The sequence below is a fragment of the Lycorma delicatula genome, chromosome 1, assembly GCF_047948215.1.
Source record: "Lycorma delicatula isolate Av1 chromosome 1, ASM4794821v1, whole genome shotgun sequence".
In the NCBI taxonomy this organism is placed as follows: domain Eukaryota; kingdom Metazoa; phylum Arthropoda; class Insecta; order Hemiptera; family Fulgoridae; genus Lycorma; species Lycorma delicatula.
The window spans coordinates 102,310,745-102,336,811 of record NC_134455.1 but is presented as its reverse complement, the minus strand read 5'-3'; the positions used below and the strand labels follow the sequence as shown (position 1 = coordinate 102,336,811).

The window sequence follows — 26,067 nt, the reverse complement described above, 5'->3', positions numbered from 1 at the left end:
TCACTAATGGACATATCATGACTCGGATCGACGCATTGTTTGTGTTTGCTGCTACTGCCAAATCACGGTACATTACATCCTTGTGGATTGTGTCTGTTATGCGTCATTGTGTCTGAAGTTTAAATTTGGGGTTAAAATCCGAAATATTTTAGGGAACGATATGACTGTATTATCGAACATTATACTATTTCTTAAGGCTGTGCATCAGATATTTGATTATAACTGTAATGTGTTTCTCCATTTATTCCGTTTAAACTGTATACCAGATGGCAGTTTTGTTATTTTAAGTTAGATTTTTAATATTCTTTACATAATTGTATCATATTGCTTATATCAAATTCGGAATTGCGAATATTCGCAATTCTGAATCTATTTGTCTTGATAAACTAGATATTAACAAAATAGGGTTACAGCTTATTTATTTAAAAAAACAGGCATTTAACAAAAAAACCTTATTTTCAGGAGAAGTGCCTGAGAAATATAAATGAAAATGTTATTTTAAAAATTATAAAACTTCTATTGATCAAAACTCATAAAAAGTATTTCTCACAAGTTTTACGAGTAGTACTACGAGTATTATCTTTATCTAATACGAAAATTAAATCTTATCTTAAACTTTACATTTTTTAATTACTTTTTAATTTAAATTTAGTTATATTTTTAATTTTCATCATTTTTGTATTTTTCTAATGACGAAATGAGTTTTAATAAATCGCATTGCGTTTTAAAAATCTTAATATAAGTTGTCATTAAAATTTTCTTTCGTAAATATAATTGCTTTTATGGAATCAGTTTAATTTATTGCTTTCTTTTGCCCTTTGAGCGTTTATCATAAAAAGTATTTTTTCTACTATTGCGTTGTAATAATAGCGCAAAAATCGAATATTCGAAAATTAAATCTTATCTTAAACTTTACATTTTTTAATTACTTTTTAATTTAAATTTAGTTATATTTTTAATTTTCATCATTTTTGTATTTTTCTAATGACGAAATGAGTTTTAATAAATCGCATTGCGTTTTAAAAATCTTAATATAAGTTGTCATTAAAATTTTCTTTCGTAAATATAATTGCTTTTATGGAATCAGTTTAATTTATTGCTTTCTTTTGCCCTTTGAGCGTTTATCATAAAAAGTATTTTTTCTACTATTGCGTTGTAATAATAGCGCAAAAATCCGCTGACATATGTTTATTGTCACAATGGAAACTGATCATAAAATGACTACAAAATAATTGATAATTAATTATTTATGAAATAAGAATTGCCCTTGTGTTATTAAAAATACAAAAGGCAGTCTCCGATAAGTCTAACACCAGTCTTAGATAGGAGCCGTATTTTCTAATACGGCCAATACTCAGCGAATTTTTTTGTTTTATCTAAATCATTTTATTTAACTGAATGTAGGGGAGTTTAGTCAAAACAAAGCAGTTAGTATTACAATTCTGTACGGATTGATTACGTAATCAATATGAAACCTGAAAATCTATTTACGACGCGCAGGTTATTTTTCCAACCGTCCTTGTGGACAAAATGGTGGGAGTGGTACATGGGTGTAGTGTATACGGTATAGCAGGCGACGTATTGCTGCCCAGATACGCGTAGATTGACGGTTGTCTTACCGCGCTATTAACTATCCTGAACTCTGACAATGTACTGCATACTATGTAAAGTATACGAAGCTATACGAGATGTTTTCATAAAGGATGACTGCAAACTGTTGCACCCGTCCTTTCTATCTTACTCTATCTGTCTCTCTCTCGCACGCAATGTAAACAGCTATACGGCACTCGCTATACTTATAACAATTACAACCAAGTAACCATTAACTTGAAAATTTTTATTACGTTAAAAAAACAGCTCCTATTACAGAAATTTTCATATGTGCTAATGACTCATGTCTAGCCGTTAAACATCTCTCACCGAAATTAAAAATGATTTATCTATATGCAATAACTAAAAAGCAACAGTAGTTTTTCGTGAGTGTAAAAAATAAAGCAATAACATATTTTAATATTATAGAGCTATCTATACTAACCCACCGGGTTGGTCTAGGTGAATGCGTCTTCCCAAATCAGCTGATTTGGAAGTCGAGAGTTCCAGCGTTCAAGCCCTACACGGATTTGAATACTAAATCGTGGATATCGGTGTTCTTTGGTGGTTGGGTTTCAATTAACCACACATCTCAGGAATGGTCGAACTGAGACTGTACAAGACTACACTTCATTTACACTCATACATATCATCCTCTGAAGTATTACCTGAACGGTAATTACCGGAGGCTAAACCGGAAAAAGAAAGAAAAGAGGTATCTATACTAAACAGTAAGCAATATGAAATTTATAATCAATATCGGTAGACTAGATGCGACGAAGAAGGTAACCTTCAATCTTCAGAATACTACAGTACTATTGATATTACAAAATTGTGTCAAAATGTATAGTCACGTTGTCGATAGTGCACAAGTCGCTTAGTAGCAGCACTCGATCGGTTAGTTACTACCATTCGAGAAAAGCTACGTAATAAACGTTATTAAATTATAAACCTACTCGACCGCTCTAATATTATTCTTTGCGTTCTCCCCAACTTCTCACTAACTTTTTGCTGTTTATCATTTCAATCGATCTCTTACTACAGTATTTAGTATCGTTCTCTTACATGTTTATATAACGCTGCCTGTGATTTTTTTTTTTGTTTCAATGACTTGAAGAAGGTTAAATATTATTATTATTATTGAAATAAATCTATATTACTTCCGTTGTATTCGCATAACTAATGATCGGGGATATTCGTGTTTGATTCTTCAAACAAAAATTAACCTTCGCAAAGGTTTACAAATGTACAGAAAAACTATTGATAAATCATTCTACTAAAGCCTTTGTAATTTCTCATTATATTGTAACAGTTTATCTAAAAATACAATCATGAAATTAATTCAAAGAAACAATACCTGTTAAACAAACATAAAGTATTACAAGGCTTATTGTTACATGGGTTACACAATGTTACGCATGGTCACAAACACATTTTTTTATATAAATATGTGTTCCATACATATGTTTTAGAACTTTTACATCAAATGACATCAGTATAATCCTACTTTGTAAGGAAATATACACAAAAGATTAAAAAAAAATGAAACAGAAATTTAGTATTTATCCTACTGTTAGAAATAATTATAAGAAACTTTTTTTTTTGTGTTAGCCAGTGTATATTTAAATAGATGTATATATATTTAACAAGAATACATAAATAAATTCGTGTGAAGGGCCGTTTTATTACAAGTTAATTCTTTTAAAAATCTCATTGCCTGTAAATAAAATAATTTATATTTAATTTGGCCAAATATTTTTCTGAAAAAAAAATACTGCAAAAATAAGTACTTTTCTTTCTACGAATTAATTAGAAAATGGGTAAAAGATAACCCGGAATCCCTTGTTTATACAGTCTGCTGAAAGAAAAACAAAGGAATAAAATAATAACATTATTTTTATTCCAAAAGTTTAAAGATTTTAAAGAGCTACGTAAGTTTGTCAGCTTGCATTTGCAGTAGGCTTGGTGTGGCGAACTGTATTTGATTTGTTGAAAAGATAATCAACTTCATTTATAATTTACTTTAATATGTTCTGGCATAAGAATAATAGTGTCCCTACATTGAAAAAAATGTTATTGATATTATTATTACTAAAGAGAAAAAAAATTATAATGGATAGAATATTCTAAGGTACAATATTCACAAGCCACTTTATCGTCTTGTAGACGATAATAAATGTGTTAAAACGATGGACTAAGATAAGTATTCAGTTTTCAGAATTAGAGAAGCTTGCTTTTATATGCAAGAAATGACAGATACGAGTCTTAACTTCCCCAATTAATCGCGTTCGTTCTTTTTTCCTCGGTTTTATCTGTCCACCATTTGTTGTCGAGTTATTGTTTAAGAAGTAATTATTATTATTATTATTATTATTATTTATTATTATTAATTATTATTAGTAGTAATAGTTTAACAAACAGATTATCCTGGCCTGGTGAACCTAGGATGTAATACGGCTAATTTATTATTTTTGCGAGGGAAACTACTACCTAAGGGCTCCGAGATATTTCTGCCAGATATTCCGGAAACTTTGTTAATTTGCGATTCACATATTCATCTCAGAATCATTTATTACTTTCTCGTTATCGTGAATCGCTCAGTGATGTAACTGTGACTTAATGGAATTTGCATCCTTCAATACTTCTGCTCGTGTCACGGAGGATTAGCCCAAGTTATGAAAATTAACAACAGTAGTTAATTGGTTTGCTGTAAAAAATTTAAGTTTCCTCTGAATAACGTGTAACTTTTATGTTTAATAATCCAGGCATGGTCTTGTGTTATTTATTCCATATTTTTGCCTTATTATTTCGTTTTTTTATTTTATTTTATTAATAAGAATATTAAGTTAGTATTTTTCTTTCATTAACTATTATTTTCATGAGGAAATAATTCTACGAGTGTTTTCATTTGGAAAAAGTGAAATTTCTTCTTTTGATAAATGTATTATAATTGCAGGATGTATTATTTTTTTCTAAAAGTTTAATATTCTTGATAAGATTTTATACCGTATATATTCCGAGATTTTATATTGCTTTAACTTTACCGACAATTGTATAGTAAATACAGCACTGACGGGAAATTATGGTATCGTACCAAATATCTTTTTATAAATATGGGCTTAAATTTTGTTTTTTTATTTGTGTTGGTTTCCACTTTGGTTTGTAGTTCCGGATTGGATGAAATAAAAATCTTCAAATTTAGCCTGATGATTTGACTACGCTATGGCTCCACCATTTTCAAGTGGTAAGGCGATCGATTTGGGGTCACGTGTGATTTGCCGGGGATATATTGTAGACTACTTTTTTCGTTTTTTGAAGTGGTTGGTTGAGATTACAATGTTTTGCTTGTTTTGTTAGCGAGTTAAAACCTGCTTTTTATAGTAAACAATTATTTAGTTTTCTTTCTTATATAACTTTTGAAGATCGTCATGTTTGGTCATAATTATTAATTTGTATTCATGCGATTCATACGTTGAAACACAGAAATACCTGTTGTGCCAAAGCACTTACTTTTTTATTTTATGTTATTAATTAATGGATTGGTAAAATATACTGTACCTTATTTTTAATTCCTGAAAATTGCTTTAGGAAATAAATTTTGGAAAATCATAAGCGTAAGCTACCATTTTTAAATTATAAAGAATTTTAAATCTTATCATTGACTTCTATCTTTTAGATTATTTGGCATTCTACTTTATACGGTTTATGTTGCATAAATAAGAATATTTATTTCTTCAATTATGGGAAATCCTAACTTTATTCTATTATTTTTAACTGCTCAACGCGTGCGCGCGCGCGTGTGTGTGTTTACAGATAAATATATTTCAGTATTGTATATTATAATAAACTAATCTTGTTGATAATTTGTAGTTCTTTATAAACAACCATTTTACTGTCCAGCAATTATAAATACATAAAAACAACATACAATATCCTAACCGCAGTAATACCGCATTCTCTCATGACACACGTGTGTCGTGTTAGTGTAGCGGTTGGATCATAATGATAACAGTGCGGTCTTAAGGTTAGTTTTGATATTGTGTATAGCTTTATATATTTATAATGATTGAACATTAAAGTAGTTGGGTATAAAGAAGTATAAATTATCAAAGAGTATAATTTTATTCCGCGTGCGCGTATGCAAGTATTTAAAATTGAAAGAAAACCTCTATACCTTTCCTTTATGTTTAGGTAATAGAAACCATTGATGTAATTACACGTCGTGTAATCCTTTCCTTTATCAAAGCTTAGAAGGCACAGATATTCCTTTCTGCAGACCCTTGGGGTTGTTCACGAGTAGGTGGTACATTTTTACCAACATTTAAGCAGTTTCTCTTTTCAGGTGATGTTGCAGAGACTAGGTAGGATTCTCGCTTGTAACCATGGTTTCATACGTTTTTCAGCTACAATTTAGACAAAATCTTGACGCGAAGGAATTTCATTTTTTTACAACGTTTTTTGAACAAGATCACATACAAGTTAAAACTAGTATGATGCTTATCATGTCACAAAAGATATAGAATGCCCATCTTAGCGTTTTCCGACTGCAAGACATATTACTGGAGATCTCATCGAAAGTCTCAACTCTTCCTTTTATTGAATTCACATGTCATCTGTGATCGCGTGACGTGGAGAACAATAAAATGCTGAAAGTCTTGGGGCTCGAGCCAGTCCAATATTTCAACCGTGGTTGCTTGGATGAGATTTTCGCTGAATGGTGGGAGCTGAATATGCTTTTTCCCATTCCTGATTAAGACTGCAGTACCTCCATTCGCTCTGCCATCTGGATGGTTAGTCGCGTACTTAAATAACCTCGAATACATAAGTAGTTCCACTCAGTAAAATGCGTTTCAGAAACAAGGAATCCAGTTGTTCGGTTAGGATCAATGCCTTCGTTTCCTCTCGTCGGTGCATAATACCATTTATGTCGCAATCCGCAGATTTCTCACCTTTAGCAAAGCTGAGCAACCATCTTCGTTTAAAAATCAATAAGGTTTCCGTTTTTTTGCATCAAAAATTCAAAGTTTAACATCAGCTTCTAAGATTTATTTTCAAACCCAAAATTATCACCGTTGCAACCCACCAATGCCTCAGCAAATGATCGAGGACGAGTACCCAGGTGATTATCAGAAAGATCGTCCGATCACCAGGCAGCTCCCTGTCTCGACGAGGCCAAGTTACTATTATTTAGTTCAAAGGATATGTCCCGTGTACCTGAAGGAGCCCTAAAAGGAGTGACTGTTGTTGCATAATTCGTTCTCCTTCTCTGCTTCCTTTCCATCTCCTTTACACTCTACATTCCTTATAGTTATTGGGATGACCTAGATGACCCAGAGCACAAATGGCCGGACTCTAGTAGTTCTTCTTTTGGCAATCCACGGTTCTGTGTCCTCTCGGTCATTTCACACAGCAGTACGGGTTACATGCAGTTATTCTTGCTATGTCCACACTGCTGGCATCGCATACATTGTACAATCCCAGGAGACCTCCTGGGTTCTTCAAACCTAACACTACGGTTGGCAATAAACCTTAGAGAAATTATCCCTTTGTTGTTATTTGTAGTTCTAGATTAATAAAAAAATTTGGCAACGGTTCCTTCGTACTCCGATGGCGGGTGTTGACATTGTTTCGTACCCTGTATTCCTGCATTTCGTTGTCATCTTTGATCACCTCTATCCAGGATCGAGTAATATAAATTCCGCAGTACAAGCTGAAATGCTCTTTCGCCCTTCCTGGTAAAGGTATGCCCTATAACGTTGCGCTCCCCCATTAATCGAATAACCTTTTTATAAGCCTTTGAGTAATAGAGTTTTAAAATGTGTGAAATACCATACATAACTATTGGTGGGGGTTTAATATTCTCCTTGATTGGTTGCTCCTCACTCTCTTCGATAGGAAGGTGTTCGTATTGATTAGAAAGAGCCAAGTCATTACTAGCAACAGTTTGTGACACTCTCGGTGGGAGCATAGTTGGTACAGTTCGACGGTATAGTGTCTTTTTAAGTATCCGTAACGTCAGATTCTCCCCCTCACTCCTCGAAATATCACTGATATTTTCGACAATATCGTCCCTTAAGAAGTCCGCTACGCGTTGTTTATCTGGGGTCCCTGTTTGAACTGACTCATTAGTCAGTTCAAACCCTTTCTTGTTGTTCTGAGTTATTTTTTACAAATGTATCGCTGTTATTAATCGAAGCAGCAAGCAGCTAATTCATAACAACGTGATATTTTGTCAGGTTTACGTTTTTAGAAATATTTATTTTGTAGTAGCTCAAGTAAAAATAAATTACGACCTATCTTGCTTCTACAATATTATCCAAACTCACAAGTCACTAGAAATACAACTGATATCTTTTCTTTTGTGTTATGCTAGATAAGGTGATTAGAACAGAATGCTACTCTAACTTTACAGAATGCAAAATTCTGCCTCTTAAATATTCACAGTATTTAAGATTCTATCTGTATTTCTCTTGAGTGGTAATTTGTGGGGAGTGGGGCCTTTGATGATGGAATCCTTACTACATCGGCACATTTAATCAGACCGCCAAAGACTAATTCATAAGTTTTTGTTTAGAAAAAAAAAATTTGTCTTTAAAATCCAAATTTCTTAATACATTAGTTACTTCTGTAAAATGTAATAATAATATGAAGGTTTTCAACAGTCGGATTAGAAGATGGTATCTCCCTTTTGAATTAATTTACTGTTTTTTTTTTTGTATGTATCTTAGTACTTTACCGGTGATATCAGGCTCCTTCGCATCGTTGTGCTACTTTGTATGTATTCTTTAGTTGAATGGCAATCGAGCGACTGATCAATAAGATATTGTATCGTAAGAATTCTTGCATGTGGTCGGCTACTTCGCAACCAGTAATCAAAAGTTCTAAATAAAAACATATTTTTCTGTTCCGTTCTTCTGTACTGTATGCATCTATAAGCAGTTTTATTTTGTTATGTTGGTATTATTGTAAATATTAGGTTTATTCTAATAAATCTCAATTTCAAATCAACGATGCAGCTTAATTTTCCGCCTTTTCTCGCATTAACATGACGCTTTCTTTTTAATTAAAAAAATTGTTTTAATATTCAATCCTACACGTGTAAGAGATCCTGGTGGACAATGAAAGAATTCAGTGGTTTAAATGTTTTTAAGCTAATTATTCATTTTTAAATTGGGATCGCCTAAATAGTCGTTTATAATTTTTACTTTTACTCTACTAACGTTATAAGAAATGTTCGAAATATAATTTTCCTTAAGAGTTTTTTATTTGTTAAATAATATTTCTTCTTTTATTTATTTACTTTTTTGTATTATATATAATTTTAAAAAACAGCTTACCAAATTCTAATTTAATTTCCTCGAGCGCTTTCGGCTATTCTGCCATCTTTAAGAGAAATATAATTATGATTAAAATTATAAAACTACCATAATTGAATTATATATATAAAACAATTGATCGTCATTTTATTTTTTGTCAAAATTTAAAGTTTAAGTGTAAGTGACACTACGTCCGTATTGTAATAGTTTTTTAATTGTAATGAGCTCTGTATATTGTGGAATTGGTTTAGACAACGTAATTATTATTGTTCATTATCTGCTTATACAAAATATCATCATCAAACCTAACTTATTATTATTATTGTAAATATGAAATTTTTCGAGAATAAAAGTGTTATAACAATTATTAGAATAATCCGATACTTTCGTAAATTTATTTGGATCATAATTATGCTTATTTTCCAATATATGTTTAGCGAAATTTGAACGGTCTTTAAAATTATATATAATAGTTATTATGCCAAACGGTGCCATGTTCGAAAACCCTTTTTGTATATTATTTCTTAATTGTATGCTGATAATTGTTTAAAAGTCGAAATGCGCATCTAGTTTTAGATTTTAAGGGATTCTTCTGTCAATAAGTTTGAGTATTTTCTTGCCTTTCAATTTATTTCGGTAACCGTTTTTTATATTTGTTGATTTTTATATTTAACAAAGTTGTTAAAATTTTATTATAACATTTTTTAATAAATTTTTGAACTTTTAAAAAATTTCAATGACGAAAACTTTCCTCAGAGAGGAGAGTTTTCATATTTAAAATTACAGAAACTTCGTTTCGATTATGCTAACTAGGTATTGTATTATCTTTTTCGACTTTAGTTTCAGGAAAGCTCAATCTGGTGTAGGTTATGTAGAGTTGGCTTTTTTTTTACCTCCGGAACCACCATTAGGTATTTCTTCAGAGGAAGAGATGAATGTTTTGTAGCGTGTGAAAATGCCATGCCTGACCAGTATTCGAACCCGGGACCTCCGGATGAAAGACCGAGACGCTACCACTTTCTCTGCCGGCCACCACGGAGGCCGGCAGAGAAACAATACAGGGTTGACCTTGAGAGAAACAATTCACCATCCTGAAATGAAGTTATATATATTTTATAACATAGTCGTAGTTTATTAGCGTAATTAGTTTCTCTATAATTTCTCTGAATGCGTTCAATCTCTGTTCTAACTTTCCTATTTGCCTATTTATTTATAACAATTATACTTCATTCTCTTTAATCTATTTAAAGATTTTCTTCATGTTTCGCTTTAAATTAAAAAATCCTTTTTATCCGTTTCAGATTTTAATCTATAACAATTTTAAAAAAAAAAATTTGAAGATTTTTTTGGGTTATTGAATTAATGAAAATATAACCCTATAAAATAAATTAAAATTAAATGAATTAACCCAATAAACAAATAAATTAATTAATATTAAAAAAATTCATAAATTAATTAAATATAAATAAATTACCCCTATAAATAAATCGATAAAATTGCTAAATCTTAAACACTATAAAGTGATACGGTGAAACATATCAATTCAATTCAATTAAACTGAACTACGAATTAGCTCTTTGGTGATGATTACATTAATACAGGTCGAAAGTTGAACGGTTCTTCGAACTCTAGGTTTTTCACAAGACAAGTTTTTGGCGGTCATCTAGGTTGCTTCAACTTTTTCATATTTGCTGTTTATCTTTGATTAGATTGATTGACCGGTGTACCTCTGTTGAAAAAAGTTGTTTTAAATTTAAGTAATAATATTTATATATATATAAACAATATTTGCTGTGGATTGTGTATAACACACAGTAAATATCGTTTATAGTGACCTCCAAGGAACCAACGATTTTAGGTCATTATAACTGATAGTCACAATAATCGATGTTTAGGTAGCTTAGTAGTACTACTTTAATATGCCATTTATACGGTTATTGTAATACAGTAAAATAATTATTTATTTCGGTAATATAATAATACAAAAAAACAAAAATATGCAATAATAAATACAAATCCGGTAGAGTAAAAGAAGTTAGAGAATTGTAAAAATTACTTTTCTGCAAAAAGTCGGTTATTTTGCTTTGTTGCAAATATTTGTGTTGTAATACAGTTTTTGAAGGTTCTTTTCCGAATCAAAATAAACAATCTTCATTAGCAATTTCTGTAAAACTGAGAAACCGGCAGACGGGTTTCATTGCCGCTAAAACTTCTGGAAGATTTGGCGGGTTGATCTTTTCATCGTTTCTTCGTAGTCATTACCTACGACCCCATCTATTTCTGCTAGTACTGAGGCCACTACATCATCATCTGTTACAGTTTCGTGCGTTTCTAAATCTTTGTCAACCTCTTGATAATCTTCAAACAATGCATGTAACAACGATTGGTTTTGCAGACTATTACCCCATTCCGCTAAAGATTCTTCTTCGCATGCGACGTCACAAACGTCGCATGCAACCACAGGCTTTCGCCAGCCTGTGGTAAAAATCCCGTATGTCGAAAACAGTTTCTTACAGTCAGCGGAGAAACCTTATCCTATGATCTTTCTAACATAATTGTAGCATCCAGAATAATTATTTGTGTTTCCTTTTTTTGATCTAAATCCTATATCATTTGTAAAATTAGGTGATTTTTGTATTAGACTTTTACCGCCTTGATCCAAGGGCTGCAAGACTGATATTGTTTTCAGTGGTAAGAATACTAACTTTATACACGAAAGATTTTCAACGTGTATCCCTGTTTTCAACATATCCCTGTTCGTATCCACCGTAGAGAATTAGCCTTATAAATTTTATTTTTGATCTCACCATATACAAGAAACAATCAACACAACCTACCGTCTTTCAGCAAACATTTCACCATATCCTTTCCAGAATAAACTCAGACGCAATAGTATACACAGATGGATCGAAACAGGATGATACCTGTTGGATGCGCATTTATTGTTAATAGCAGAATCTTTATGTTTTGTCTACCTAATGTTACAAATATATTTACTGCAGAACTGTACGCTACCAGTAAGGCTTTACATATCTTTAACCCAAAATATCGTCATGTCCTTATTTGTAGCGACTCGTGTAGTGCACTCCATGGTTTAGAAGATTTTTACTCTCGTCATCCTTTGGTCACTGAAATTTATAACGCAATCGCTGAGTTGAACCATCGGAACACACAAGTGAGTTTCTGTTGGATTCCTAACCATGTGGGAATTGCAGGTAATGAACATGCAGATCTTGCTGCTAAAGACGCATGCAGTCAACCTCCTTTTACCACTCGTGTTGCATCCTCTGACTTTGTTAATTTTATAAAACAGTCTCTTCAAACAAATTGGTAAGGGGATTGCTTATGGTTGACAACAAACTCCGGCACATTAAGGATTCTGTGTTGCCATGGGAATCCTCATGCAGAAAAGCTCGTCATGAAGAAGTGATCCTCTGCCGATTGCGGATAGGACATACGAGAGCTACACACGGTTATCTAATGTCAGCAGTAAACGTACCAATATGCATACGATGCAACTGCCCCTTGACGGTGTGCCACATCATTGTGGATTGTGTGCGTTATGCAGCCTTGCGTCGTAAATTTAAATTGCCCGGGAACTTTTGTCAAATCCTGGGCAATAATAAGGAAGTTTTGGACCGGGTGTTTTTATATCTTAGATATATTAATATTTTACATACGTTTTAATAGTGGTGTTCTTTTGTTTTATTGTTATGTGTTTGATTTTTAATTATATTTTCGTCTGTTATCCGAGAAGGGGCCTTTTACACTCCTCTTTTGTTAAATTTATTTCAGTTTTATTTTGTTTTTATATATATTTATAGAGTTTTTATTTATTTTTAAGTTTTTTATCTGTGACGGTAGTTATATTTATTTTAGTGATATTAGTTTTAAGTTTTTAACCTAGGTTAATTTTTAGTTTTCCCGTTATCTAAGTTGGGGCTCTTTACACACCTCTTGGGCATTGTTAAATGCTTTTTAGTTTTAGTTTCATTTTACGCTTATTTCTAATTTTAGTTTTAAGACTAATACTAGTTTTAAGTCTCTTTTAAAAAATAAAATTTAGCTGTGATATCAGTAGTAAGGTTTTGTTTTAATTTTTTAGTTTCAAAGTTGTAATTTTTTAGCAATTTATTTATTTTTTTCCTCAATAAAATTTTATATCCGGGCGATGATAACGCCATGACTTTTTCGCCCACAAAAAAAATGTTCTATCATTAATTTTTCTTCAGTCATTTTCAATCTTTAATTCACGGTCCCATTAACGTAACCAAGACGTAAAGATATCACTTGTCATCCAAGCTTTCTTATTGCTTTCGTACATAAAAGGAAGCAATTTCAAATTTCTCAAACATCGGGATTTAGCACTTTTCCCTATAACCAGAAGTTTTTTTGTCAATTCCAGTCATATTTGTAGCAATTACTACAGTTACTCTTTCTTTTGATAATTCCCCCCTCCCGAACACGTTTCGCCGTTAAACCAAAGGGTTCGTTCTGGCGTCAGTTAAAAAAAAAGACCGGATTCATCAGCATTATAGGTTTTTTCGTTGAATAGCCCTCTTTCAATTTTGGCCAAATGGTTTCTAGCCATTTTTCTGACAAACTGGTTGGAGCTGCTGCGACCTCGCCACTTATTCTCCCCGACACAATATCGTGACGATGACGAAGCCGTTGTATTCAAGCTGAAATTATTTCATGTGGTTTACCGAATTTTTAGAAAAATCGTTCGCCTTAGTTTGCAATACAAGGCCTCTGATGGGGATATCACTAGCTCTCTGGTATTTAAACCATTTTAACAGCGCTTGTTCTACATCATTATGTTGACTAGGCTTTTTTTTTTTTGATTTCATAGAATTTGTTTCAAATTTTTTTTTCACGTTCTTCCATATCACCGATATTGTTGAATGACCTACGCCTAATTCTTGGGTAATATCCTTATTAGTTTCACCATTCTCTAACCATCATATGTATGCTACTTTCTCTACCGTGAATGTTTTTCGCGAAGCCACAATTAAATCACTGTTAAATGAATTACACAGGATACGTAAAATAAAATATTGTACCCGCACGATGTGATACGCTCACAGCAAAAGATTAATAACAACTGAATATGGCTGCTTCAGTTTACAATAATTTGGTACAGGAAGAAGATAAGAAATACAAAAACTGTAGTACATATACAGGTAAAATGGAGAAGGTGACTCATTTTAACCGTCAAAGTATTTCTGTAATTGCAATGTAGATATACTACATTGCTGTCGAGTCACTTCCGTCCGTCATTATAAGCCGTAAAATGTTGCATTGCAGTATGAAAAATAAGTCATAATAACCGATGTAATTATAAACAATATACGTACTGTATTTAACAGTTACAATATTCATCATAGAACTAACTAATAAACTATCCGCACTTAATGTCTAACTTTCTGTAAATTACACCAAGAAATATATTTTTTCCGAAAATAATGAATTTTTAGTGAGATCACAATCTAGAAACTGTTATTAGGATTTTTGGCTTCTACTGTAATGACTCGCATACTTTAGAATAGAATCTGTAAGTTTTTTAGCTGAATCAATAACTTCTTTTGAGTATACATGGGGACAGTTATGCTCCTACCATCAGGATTAGCAACAATATTTCCATCTTTAATTTGTGTTGGAAGAAGCTGAATCCATTTACATGAGTTCTGTAGCTTTTTTTTTTGTTTAGCCTCCGGTAACTACCGTTTAGATAATTCTTCAGAGGATGATATGTATGAGTGTAAATGAAGTGCAGTCTTGTACATTCTCAGTTCGACCATTCCTGAGATGTGTGGTTAATTGAAACCCAACCACCAAAGAACACCGGTATCCACGATCTAGTATTCAAATCCGTGTAAAAATAACTGGCTTTACTAGGACTTGAACGCTGTAACTCTCGACTTCCAAATCAGCTGATTTGGGAAGACGCGTTAACCACTAGACCAACCCGGTGGGTTCTGTAGCCCTTGTACTGCTAAAAACATCACTTTACACATTTTTTTTAATACTGTTAATTTTTAAAAACCCCGACGGAGAGTCTTACTCTTTAATACTATGAGGGATGGCGTCCCCACAGTCCTAGCCTATGCAGCTTTTCTTCCTGCTACACCGAGCTGTTGAACCTTTTACTTCATACACACACACACACCACACCACACCACAAACACTACAAAAATTACGACATATATACTGTTAGCAACATCTTATATACTGTTTCTTCTTACACTTACACTTGGTGGTATTGTGACACCTGATGAAACGCAACCGTAACTCAAGGTGGAAACTATCGTGCCGATGGATGGAGGCTCTACGTAGTGAGTTTTAAATGATGTCCTTTGGGCATCAGGGTGAGCCCTGTTGTAAGAAGCCCTAGCTCCAGTACGCTCGCACTCTGCTGGAGTTTTCCGTTAAATCGCCGGAACTCGTGGATACCGTAAGGCAGTCCCAAATAAAGTTTCGGTGGTTGTTGGCCAACTTCAAAATTTCAATAAAAATTGGAGTTTGAAGAGACTTCGACCTATGTTGTCAGCCGAAGATGTATCCAGTGATAAGGAAACTGGAAACGTTACGGAATGTGTTAAATATTCTTGCATAAGGTTTCTTGTAGTTAGGTACAACGAGGAAGGTAAATTCTTTGCTAAGGTTCCTCACTTCCTGATTAACAAATGCATTGTTACAGCTTGTGGACCTGCGAAATCAATAAAGAAACTTAGGAGTCGGGCCCTGCTGATTTAAATCTATAATGGAGAGAGTCTCGGAAACTCCTAGCATTTAAGTATATAGAGACAGGCTGAGTGATAATGAACATTAACCCGCCTGATTGGTCTAGTGGTGATCTCGTTATCGCGAATCAGCTGATTTCGAAGTCGAGAGTTCTGTGGTTCACATCCTAGTAAAGACAGTTAGGTTTATACGGATTTGAATTCTAGATCGTGGATACCGGTGTTTTTTTATGGAAGACGTTCAATTAACCACACATCTCTGGAATGGACGATCTGAGACTGTACAAGATTACACTTCATTTATATTCATACTTATAATTCTCATTCATTCTCCGAAGTAATACCTTACGGAGGTTCCGGAGGCTAAATAGAAAAAGAGAAGAAGCCCCGTAACAATAAATTCTAGCAAAGGAGTGATATTCAGCCGTGACTTGGCTGGCGTTTAGTATCTCTAATTACGGAAGATTTGTCATCGTAGTCAGTCACGTTTGTGCAGAGGATTATGAGAAGAGAAAATGGTGTTGATGTACCAACATCATCGCTAGTTCTGACTTTTTCCAGTCCGATTGTTCCTGATCGAATAAAGATAGGTTACTTTTCTGTTTGTGTGCGACTATATATACCAAATCTGAGACGCTGCTTCTAATTTTAGGGTTTTGGTCACACCAAAATTGGTTGCAAAAAGGAACACGTTTGTGCACGTTGCAGTCGTACAGGACATAATGATAGCACATGTGCCGAAGAAGAAACGTGTATAAACTGTAAAGGGACACATTCGGAAAGGACTCGGGAATGCCATCTTTATAAGAAGAAAAAGCTACATTGAATATCTGTACGAGCAGAAAGTATCCTTTCCTATGGCACGTCGAAAATACAGAAAATCCCTCAGCATAAGAAATCCCGTACAACCTGGTGTAAGTTTTGTTCAGGCTGTCTCTTCTAACAATATACAAAAAGATAATGAATGCAAAGAACAGACTGTACCGGTAGAAACGTCCTCAGACCAAGTGAAACTTTATCCTACAATTACAGCATTGAGCAATGGCAAGAAATTAATTTCTGCTAGAAACAGCAATAGTGGTTTACCTAAAACCACTTCAGTCGATACAACAACATATAACGTTCTTGCTGCACCGATTACGCAACAAACTACCAAGATCCCTGTGCAGGGATCTATTAAAACATCATTGTTTGATACGGCATCTCCGTCCTCCAGGCTTCCACATCTCCAGTACCATCTCGAAGTTTCTACAAGGATATGGTTGCGGATGAAGTGCCTGAAGAAGCAAAGCACTTCCTAAAGATTATAAAATGGAGAAAAGCCGGATAGTATTTGATAAGTAATTTATGAACATATCCAATGGAACGTTCGAGGTCTTCGGTTCCGCATTAAAGATGTTAGAGTATTCGTGCCTACACAAGAACCTTTAATAATGTGCTTCCAAGAAACACACCTCCTGATCAAGATACAGTTACACTCAGGGGCTATTTCTCTGAGAGATATGACTGTCAGCTAAAAGAATACCGCTAGCTACCCTCATCCCCGCAATCGCTTAAAATCTTTGTCCCTTTAAAATTGCACCTCTGCAATCTATATCTCTTTCCGAACCCGTGTTTGATGCTCTAGGTATAAAAAATCTCGTCCAAATTCCACCTCCGTCGTTAATAGTGGGGAACTTTAATGCCCACTATATTTCATGTGGCTCAACAATCTGTTCCCCTCGAGGAAATGTCATAAACAGAATGAGACAAGACTTACCTGCTGAATGATGGATCGTGCACGTTTATGTCATCATCTTTTGATACTTTATCCAACTTCGACCTCTCCTTATGCTCACCGATTATACTCCCTCGTCTTAATTGGTCTGTTCGTGATTACTTTTACGGCAGTGGTCATAAGCTAATTATTTTTACTTTTGGTTTCGACCGAGTGTTGAACTAAAAACCACGTAGATGGATTTGCTGAAAGAGCAGATTGGAACGATTACCATAAAGGTTTCCTATCTCAGTATGACGATAGTGCTGACGTACTTGATCAACTTACCTCTTTTACCTCCCTGGTACTCGAGATTGCTAGCAGATACTCTACAAACATCAGGAAAACCAAGACGTCTTATTTTGAAGCCGTTTTATATTCGTGTGTATATTTTCTTATGGTGCTGAGACCCCTTTTTTTAGTATCGTTGTAGTCTTATTAATCGTGGTTTTTATCTTAGTCTCTTAATCTTTTTTTATCCGAACTTTCCTTTAGGACTTCATTAAATTTTATTTGAGTTTATCTAAATTTTTTTTTGTTATTTTAATTTTTTCTAAATATTTTTTTGTTTGCTTTTTTTTAATAAATACATTTTATTTTATAACTGAAAATTTATCTGATAGTTTGATATCTGATATATATTATCTGCATGGTATTGGATGTCAATTTTTGTCTTTTAGTATTTAGTTTTTGTCTAGTTTTTTAGAATATGTTCTAGGTGATGATAAAGGCCTCAAAAAAAAAATACAAAATTGATTAGTTAATCGTAGAAAAAAATACTGCATACAACTATACTATATTTTCTTTTTATGATATGCATGTTATTTTCTTCTTCCACCTTCGATTGGTAAATCCCCAATCGGTCATAAAATTTGCTCGTTATTTGTCTCAAAATATGAATTCATAGACTGTCAAATAATTCTAAATGATTGTTTTTTATATTTTTAAACAGAAGAAAAAAAATTATTTGAAATTATTTCTAAATACCTCGCTTCATTGATCCTAGAATTCGATTACTTGCTGTAATCGGATAAACGACTGAAGATTGTGTAAATAAGTATTTAAATTAATATGAATATAAATACAAAAGTGATTTAAGTTCAGCATTTATTTTATATATTCTCATAAGAAAGAAGACTATATTCTATTTACTTAATGTTGTTTTTTTTATTACTTTCTTAGTCGGTTACAAGGTTTTATTTTATTGTTTTTGTATGAATTATGTAAATTTTTTCCAGAAAATTAATGTACTGTTTACATTTGTTTATGACGTTATTGGTTTGGTTATTTTATAATATTTGTCATTATACACATGTATTTATACTCATTGATTTTAATCGGTTTGTATTTGAATACTTATAAACTATTTAAACAACAATTGAAGTAGTATGAAGTTATTCTATGGGAATTTCCATGTATACTAATTGTTAACATTGTGTCATAATAGTGAGCAATCTGTCGATCGCAATTAAATTTATTTCACTTACCTAACAAATATTTAGTTTAATTATCCGTAATTATAATTTTTTTACTGCTAAGTTTCATCATACCGATGTCCTCAGGTCGAAGTTTAATAACCTGATTTAATGAATTACTTTATAGTTGTTTTAATACCGATTGAGGTGAAGTATCGGTATTATTCAGCTTAGCAATAAACAATTTCATCGCAAAAAATGAAATTGAAGTAAATACTGCTAAGGAAGTTTAAATAAAAGAAAGTTTAAGCCAAATATCAGGATTCTAAATTCATCGATGCAATTGATATTCACTTAAAAGACACATCTTCACTTTGTTCAATACAGAGACTGGTTGTATGTGACTCTAACATCATTAATCGTAGAAACAGCAATTCACATGTTTTACTTGAGGTTTACTTGAGTAATAGAAAGATTGTTGAACGAGATAATTACAGCAGTATTTGTAAGTAATCCTTTAGGGTACATCATAACGAGTCTTTTTGTACATCTTAAACTAAACAGAGAAATTATGACAGTGGATAAATATTTAAAAATATTTTTATTTCATAAGATTTTATGTATAACTTAGGATTTGTATATAACTTCCATAATGATGTTAAAATTTGTGAATGCTTTAAAAGTTTTAACTTTTATTGGCTTAAAATCAGTTTAAAAGTTGTCTTTTTTTAGAAAATAGATAAATTAGTGTACAATTAAGTAAATGAAGAACGATAGAATAGTTCCCAACTTTTATCATTTAGGGTGAGATTAAACTTTAAGCTCTTTGCAAATGCCAGGAAACTTAAAAAACTATTAGCTACCTTTTCAATTATGTTTCTGATTTTGCAGTAGTTAACCACATGCAGCGCTCTATTCTTTCGTTTGTTTAACTCTTCAAATTATTATTTTTTTGGAAAATAATTTTGGTTTTCTTTATACTTTCTATTTTTAATATCGCTTTTTTTTTATTTGTTTACCCTTTTAATTATTGAAGCTTTTCATGGACATATACAGTTAACTGACAGTTGGATACTTCATTAGCCAGATATTGTTTTATTATTTTTTTTTTACTAATGAAGTAATGGAAGAAATGAAAAACTTCTTGCTGAAAACTTGTTTTGGATTCATACTAGTCAGAAATAGATATGCAGCCCACCTTTTGCATTGCCTGAGGATTTGCAGTTGACCCTTACGGTAAAACGATTAAGTTATTAGACCGTTTACTTTATCGTCTCTATGCAGAACCGTATAATCCTAATTATGTGATTCCGAATCAAATATTTTGTGCTTTTAAAATTAAAAAACTTCCTTCTCATAATTTTTATGTTTTTTTTTGCAAATTTTTCGTTCATTTCCCGTAGCGTTTTTGTACGAGTAATTTGTATAGACCTTAATTATTTATCTTTTACCAAAATTCTTTATTAACATTTATTCCTGATCAATTACATTCGCGTACAATTTTTTTATTTTATTTTTTACTTTATAAAAGATTAATTGTCGAATTAATACTTATGTAAGTATAAATAATTGCTACTTTTGTATGTTTAACAGAATTATTTAATAATCGTGTTTCATATTCTCGTTTGCCCTTGTGAATAGAAGTTGTTCGAGCCCACTTGTGTTCGTGTCTACAAGAACATATGTAAATAAAAAATATATAACTTTCATTTAATAGTTGAGGTCGACCCTATTTAAAATAAACAATGAGTTTAATTCCATAAAAATTACCGTTTGTAAATTGCGTCGGATAAATATTATACTTCATGAGGTCGATGAGGGAGTATCGTTTTCCTTCTCAAAACTAACAGTCAAGGTAAAGCTGGCCTGAATTTTTGTTACATGTTCTTAATTTATAGAACAGTAGACAACCTCAGCATACTAAATCGTTGTAGTGTTGGATCTCATATATATTTTTTCATTTTTTATTATGAAAAATATTTCTGTTTTACTAAGAACAGCTGTTAAAAATGTCTCCCGCGAGTTTTTTTCAGGGGTGGGCTTAATGATCTTGTTAACTATTCAACTCTGCATAAATTTATCATTTATTCTATCTTTTAGCTTACAAATGCATCATATATACTGAAAATAATTGATAATAAATTTATACATATTGAATTTGCTATAAATTAGTAGCAGAATATGAAAGAAAGAAAAGGAAGAAAATCTACTGGGTGAAAATTTTATTTTAATATGAAAATCAACTTAATTTAAAGTTGATTTTTGGGTCTTTAATATTTGTTATATGGTTTTATTCATTTAAAGTTATGTCATCGTTTACTTTCTCAGAGATTATGTATAATATCCTATATATATATATATATAAATTTTCTACGTTCAGCCCTTATTAAAGAATTGTCGGTGATTGAACCTTAGTTATTACACCCCACAAATCGAAGATTATATACCGACGGTTAGCCTGATAAAAATAAACCGACTGTCCAAGGTAGTGGTGGATTTCTTACTTAGGTGGGGATATGAGTTAATTATCAGGCCGACTTCATCCAGACCCATATACAAATCATTAGGATGTTTCTTTATCAGTTTAGTCTGCTACATAAGTATCGGTTCTAATGTTATGTTCTAATGTAACGAATTCAATTATAACTACTGAAAAGTAAGTCTAACAGATTTTTTTTTTTAAGTAATTAAAATTAAACTTCTTTTTTTTTTAAATTCTTATGCACCTTTCTATTTATTAATTTTTGTGATGTTTTGCTTATTTGGCAAACAAGTCAGAAAAAATGAATTGAAAAATGAAAAAAAAAAGATGAATTCACGAATGAATTCATCTTCATTTAATTTAGTGTAGTCGTGATGGATAGGAGCTTTTTATAAATCATTAAACTTGTACATTAAATAATTTTTTTGACTCATTTTTTAGGTGAGCATTGCATATGTTATGCGGCTTTGCGTCGTAAATTTAAATTGCACAGAAACATTCGTCAAATTCTGCACAATAATAAGCAAGTTTTAGATCGGGTGTTGCTATTTTTAAGAAGTGTTAATATTTTAAACAAAATTTAAAATTGTAATATGTTTTTTGTTCTAGTGTTGAAGAATTATTTTAATGTGTATTTTTCTTTTCATTTAATTGTTTTGATTTTTTTTCGGTATCCGAGAAGGGACCTTTACATCCCTCTCGGATTTTATTGATGTTTTATTTATATTTTATTAAATTTGAAATTTTTTTGTTAAATTTCTTACTTTTTTAAAAATTTTATTTCGCTTACTTTTTAACTTAGTTTTAATTTTTATGTTAATTACAGATTTTTAGTCTTTTTGTTTTCCGAGAAGGGGCATTTTACAACCCTCTCGGACTTTATTAAATTCTATTTATTATTAGTTACATTTTAGATTTTAGCTGTGATGTTAGTTGTAAGTTTTTTTTTGTTTTAATTTTTAAACTAGTTTTAGTTTCTTCTATTTTTGTATAAAAAATCATTTTATACCTTTATAGCGGGCGATGATAACACGAAAGCATTTTTCGCCCTCCAAAAAAAATTAGGTATCTTTTTCGTCCATATTTATATTCTTGGTTTTTTCATTAGTTATAAAAAATTATTTAGTAACGTATCCGTTTGGTTTCTACATCAAAAAATTTTCCAAAAAAAGTCCAGATTTCATTGCTTTTCGCACGATTTAAATATACTTATTTCGAAATGGAAATTTAGCGGTGTTTTTAATTAAATGTAATTAAAAATTTGTTTGTCTTTGTAATTTAATATCATTTAAATTGTTAATTTATCTTTCGAAGATGAGAGATATGAGAAATCTTATGTAGCTTAACACGTAAAAGTTCCAGAATTCGAAATTTTTAAAAATTAACTTTTATATCCCGTTTTACAAACGGTTTTAATTTTGAAAGGCTGGAGTTTTCATGCTTTTAATTGCATTTGAGTTGAAGAAAGAAAGAAAGATTATAGGAATGTAAAAAGTTATAGGAAGTATAAGAATTCTTATACTTAGAATTAAGATTTCGTACTGGTTAGTTTTTGAAGAATAAATGTAATGTTTAATATGTAGCAATTGAAACATCTGTTTATTTATTGCAATCGCTCTTAACTTGCAGCTACTATTTTCGTTTCTTTTTTATTTCAACAAATGTATGTCGTAATTATTAGAAGGTTTTTCTTGTAGATAATTTTTTTGTATAATTTGTTTATATACTTTGTAATTCTTTAATGTATTTGATAATTTTTTTCTATATACTTTTTTAAGTCAATTTGTTTGGACTATTTAATCTGGTGAAATATTTTTAAATTTGAATTGAAAAAATATATGTATTTGTTTATTTTTTTATTTATTGACAAAAGCAACGAAATTATTAGATAAATATTCCCTTTCAAAAATGTTTTAAATTATATGATGACACGGCAAGGAGATTTTATGAAAGTTTCCTTATCATTGACGAATTTTCACAGTAATTTTATTTTTCTCATTCGGTCTTAATGAGTTGATATTTTTTGCCATTTTAACTAATTAGTAACCGTCTAAAAAAATCAATTATTTTAATTTTGCTTTATTCAGCAAATTAGTAATATATAGTACACGTATTTTTGTTCTGATGATGTGAGTGAGGCAGAACGTTTTTTAATAAAAATATCCGTTTTTATGAATAAAAATGTTACATTGCTAATAATCAAACATTTTTCCTTTTGTCTGTTTTTTTTTAAGATGGCTCTTATATTTATGAATGATGTTTGTCTGTATCGCTTTACGTATTACATATTAACAAATATTGAAAAAATAAAAAAATAAAAAGCTTTCTCCTTTTTGTGTGTGTGTGTGTGTGTGTGTGTGTGTGGCTGTGTGTTTGTTAATTTTTCCCAGTACACGGCCGAGTAATACATCTTTTTTGTTACGTATATTTACATTATTTTAAGCTTCATTAGAATCGGGGTCCATTTTTCCGTTCGATTCTCGCCTTTCGTCTACTTAATTTTCTATGTTTTTCTGTTTCACAACACATTTTACAACATATTAACTTGATAATGCTGCTTGAATCTAATTTTACGGTGTAATATCCTATCTTAAGAACGTTATTTCAATTTTTATTTAGTTAAACACATTGTAAGACTACGCCACGTCAACTTCTTAATCGTTAAAAAGATACAAAAATTTTCCTTTGGTAAGATGAGCCTTTCATATGGTAGGTAAAAATGTATCACAATCACCGAATAAATATCAAATCGTTGAACTTTTAAATGGTTTTTAAAAGATACTCCTATATTAACTTTACTTTTTTTATTAGTACGGAATTTCAGCTTGGACTTTGGCTGTAGTTCCGTAATATTTACAATTTCTTTTTTTTATCGCTGATCGTTGAAGCTAAACAGAGATTTCATAGAAAATTATATAATATTAGTTTCCTGATGATACAGTATTTCTGTTTATTTTTAAATATTGGTGTTTAAATACATTTACCAAATGGTAACGTGCTAAAGTACACTAAAACATTTCATAAATTTATTGCCATAATATCGTATGTTATTATGACTTGACATAATAAGCTTCACTTTCACTTAAAAAATTCAAGGAGGTCAGCGGCAATGCAATTACAACACACAAGAATTTCTTACTGATTTTAATCTGTTACAGTAATCATTATTACTGTTAATGATTGTTAGAAGTATTTATTAAAATGGTAATGAAATTTTTAATTATTTTTATTTGATTTGTTCTATGAAGGAGATTCCAGCGGTTTAACAATCGAGTTGTAAATAGCATTGAATTTTAAACACAATGCCCATGTAAGTACATAACTACCTTGAAAGAAATTTAGGAATTTGTTACAGATATTTTAAAAATAGTGATAAACCGGATTTAGCTTACGGATATGACAACTGCATAATTAAATTCTGTAATTTTTCGAGAAATAACGCTGCAGTCGGTAGTAATTTACTATATAGAAAATTACTAGTAGTAATTTACTACATAATATTACTTTAGTTGTATTGTGTTGTGTAATCTTTAAAACCTCGCGCATCTTTAAACAATGCATAATATCTATATGCATGTTGACGGATTCTATTTGGTTTGAATCGTTACTGGAAACGAAAGTCCAAACTCCAGTTTTAAATTCGATGTGGTTGGTAACGTATTAGGAAATTGATTTTTTAAGGTAATTTTTCTAGAACAGATAAGAGGGAGAATGTGAATCGCTATATTTCGAGAAACGTTAAATTTTATGGTAACTTGGTACATGTATTTTAGTTTATTTGTAATAATCCTAACGGAATTATTATTGAAAAAATCATTTCTATCCCGAACAACCTTAAGTTTCTGAATGTAGCAAACTTAAAAAACAATTTTATTTCAAGGTAAACTGATAACGCTGTTCTGAAAATTTTTATAAGGTCTACAAAAAATTGAATTCTCTAAATAGGTGCTCCATAACTGATCTCTAATGTTTACTGCTGTAGGCTAGCCGAAGTTGAAAATCTTTAATTTCTCGTCAGTTTTAAGATGTTATATATTTATGGATAAAATTGAAAACAACAATGGCGAAGGAGATGGCTTTGAACAAAAATGAATGGAGAGAGAGTAGTGACGTAAGGGACTATCCACCAGGCTGAACACAAGTTGATATTTACGGATGTGAATAGCGTTTGAGTAATGACGTCTCTTTTATTTTTATCGAAAGAGAGGTTTAATTTTCGACTCTATATCGTTACTTTGGTGTGATGGTCTTTTTATTAGAGGGTTTGACACTTATATATTTTTTTCTTTTAAATCTGTTGAAGAGGGTCAAAAAAATTCAAAGGTAGTTGAGATTTATTAAAATGTTACTAGGTTGTGTTTAATTTATCATAAAGTCTTAAAATTCAAAATTCTGTTGGAGATATTTTGAAAACATTGTGTAACCTCTACCTGTAAAAATTGAATAAAGAAATTTATGATCCTTTCACAATTTCAACCTATCAGTTTGAATTTGTTTTCCATTATTGTGGAAAATAATACCATTCCTCCGTCCTCTGTGCCTGATTGATAGTCTCTGGCTTTTATTCGAAAGGTTCAGGGTTCGAAACCCGGTGAGATTTTTAATTTTCCGTACGTCATAAAATTCACCTTTTATTAGTAACTGTAATCTGATGGTTAGTCTGTAATTGCTAAAATAAATACTTATTATAATTGTTATTGTTATTATTATTATTATTCACAGGTCCCACGGTGTTTCAGGTGCCATGGGTATGGGCATCTGGCTC

The 26,067-nt window shown here is 31.4% G+C and overlaps 1 protein-coding gene across 4 annotated transcripts in view; it reads left to right on the top strand.

The window, feature by feature from the left end:
• Window positions 1-26,067, top strand: part of osy (ABC transporter oskyddad) — a 283,517-nt gene that overhangs the window by 56,517 nt on the left and 200,933 nt on the right. The window contains exon 1 of one of the 4 annotated variants that reach the window (XM_075358378.1): window positions 21,410-21,476. The exons of the other annotated variants lie outside the window; for them this stretch is intronic. Coding sequence (XP_075214493.1) covers window positions 21,433-21,476 — 44 coding nt within the window. The 5' untranslated portion in view covers window positions 21,410-21,432. Of the gene's footprint in view, window positions 1-21,409; window positions 21,477-26,067 lie in introns of those variants that run through there. 4 annotated transcript variants of the gene reach the window in all.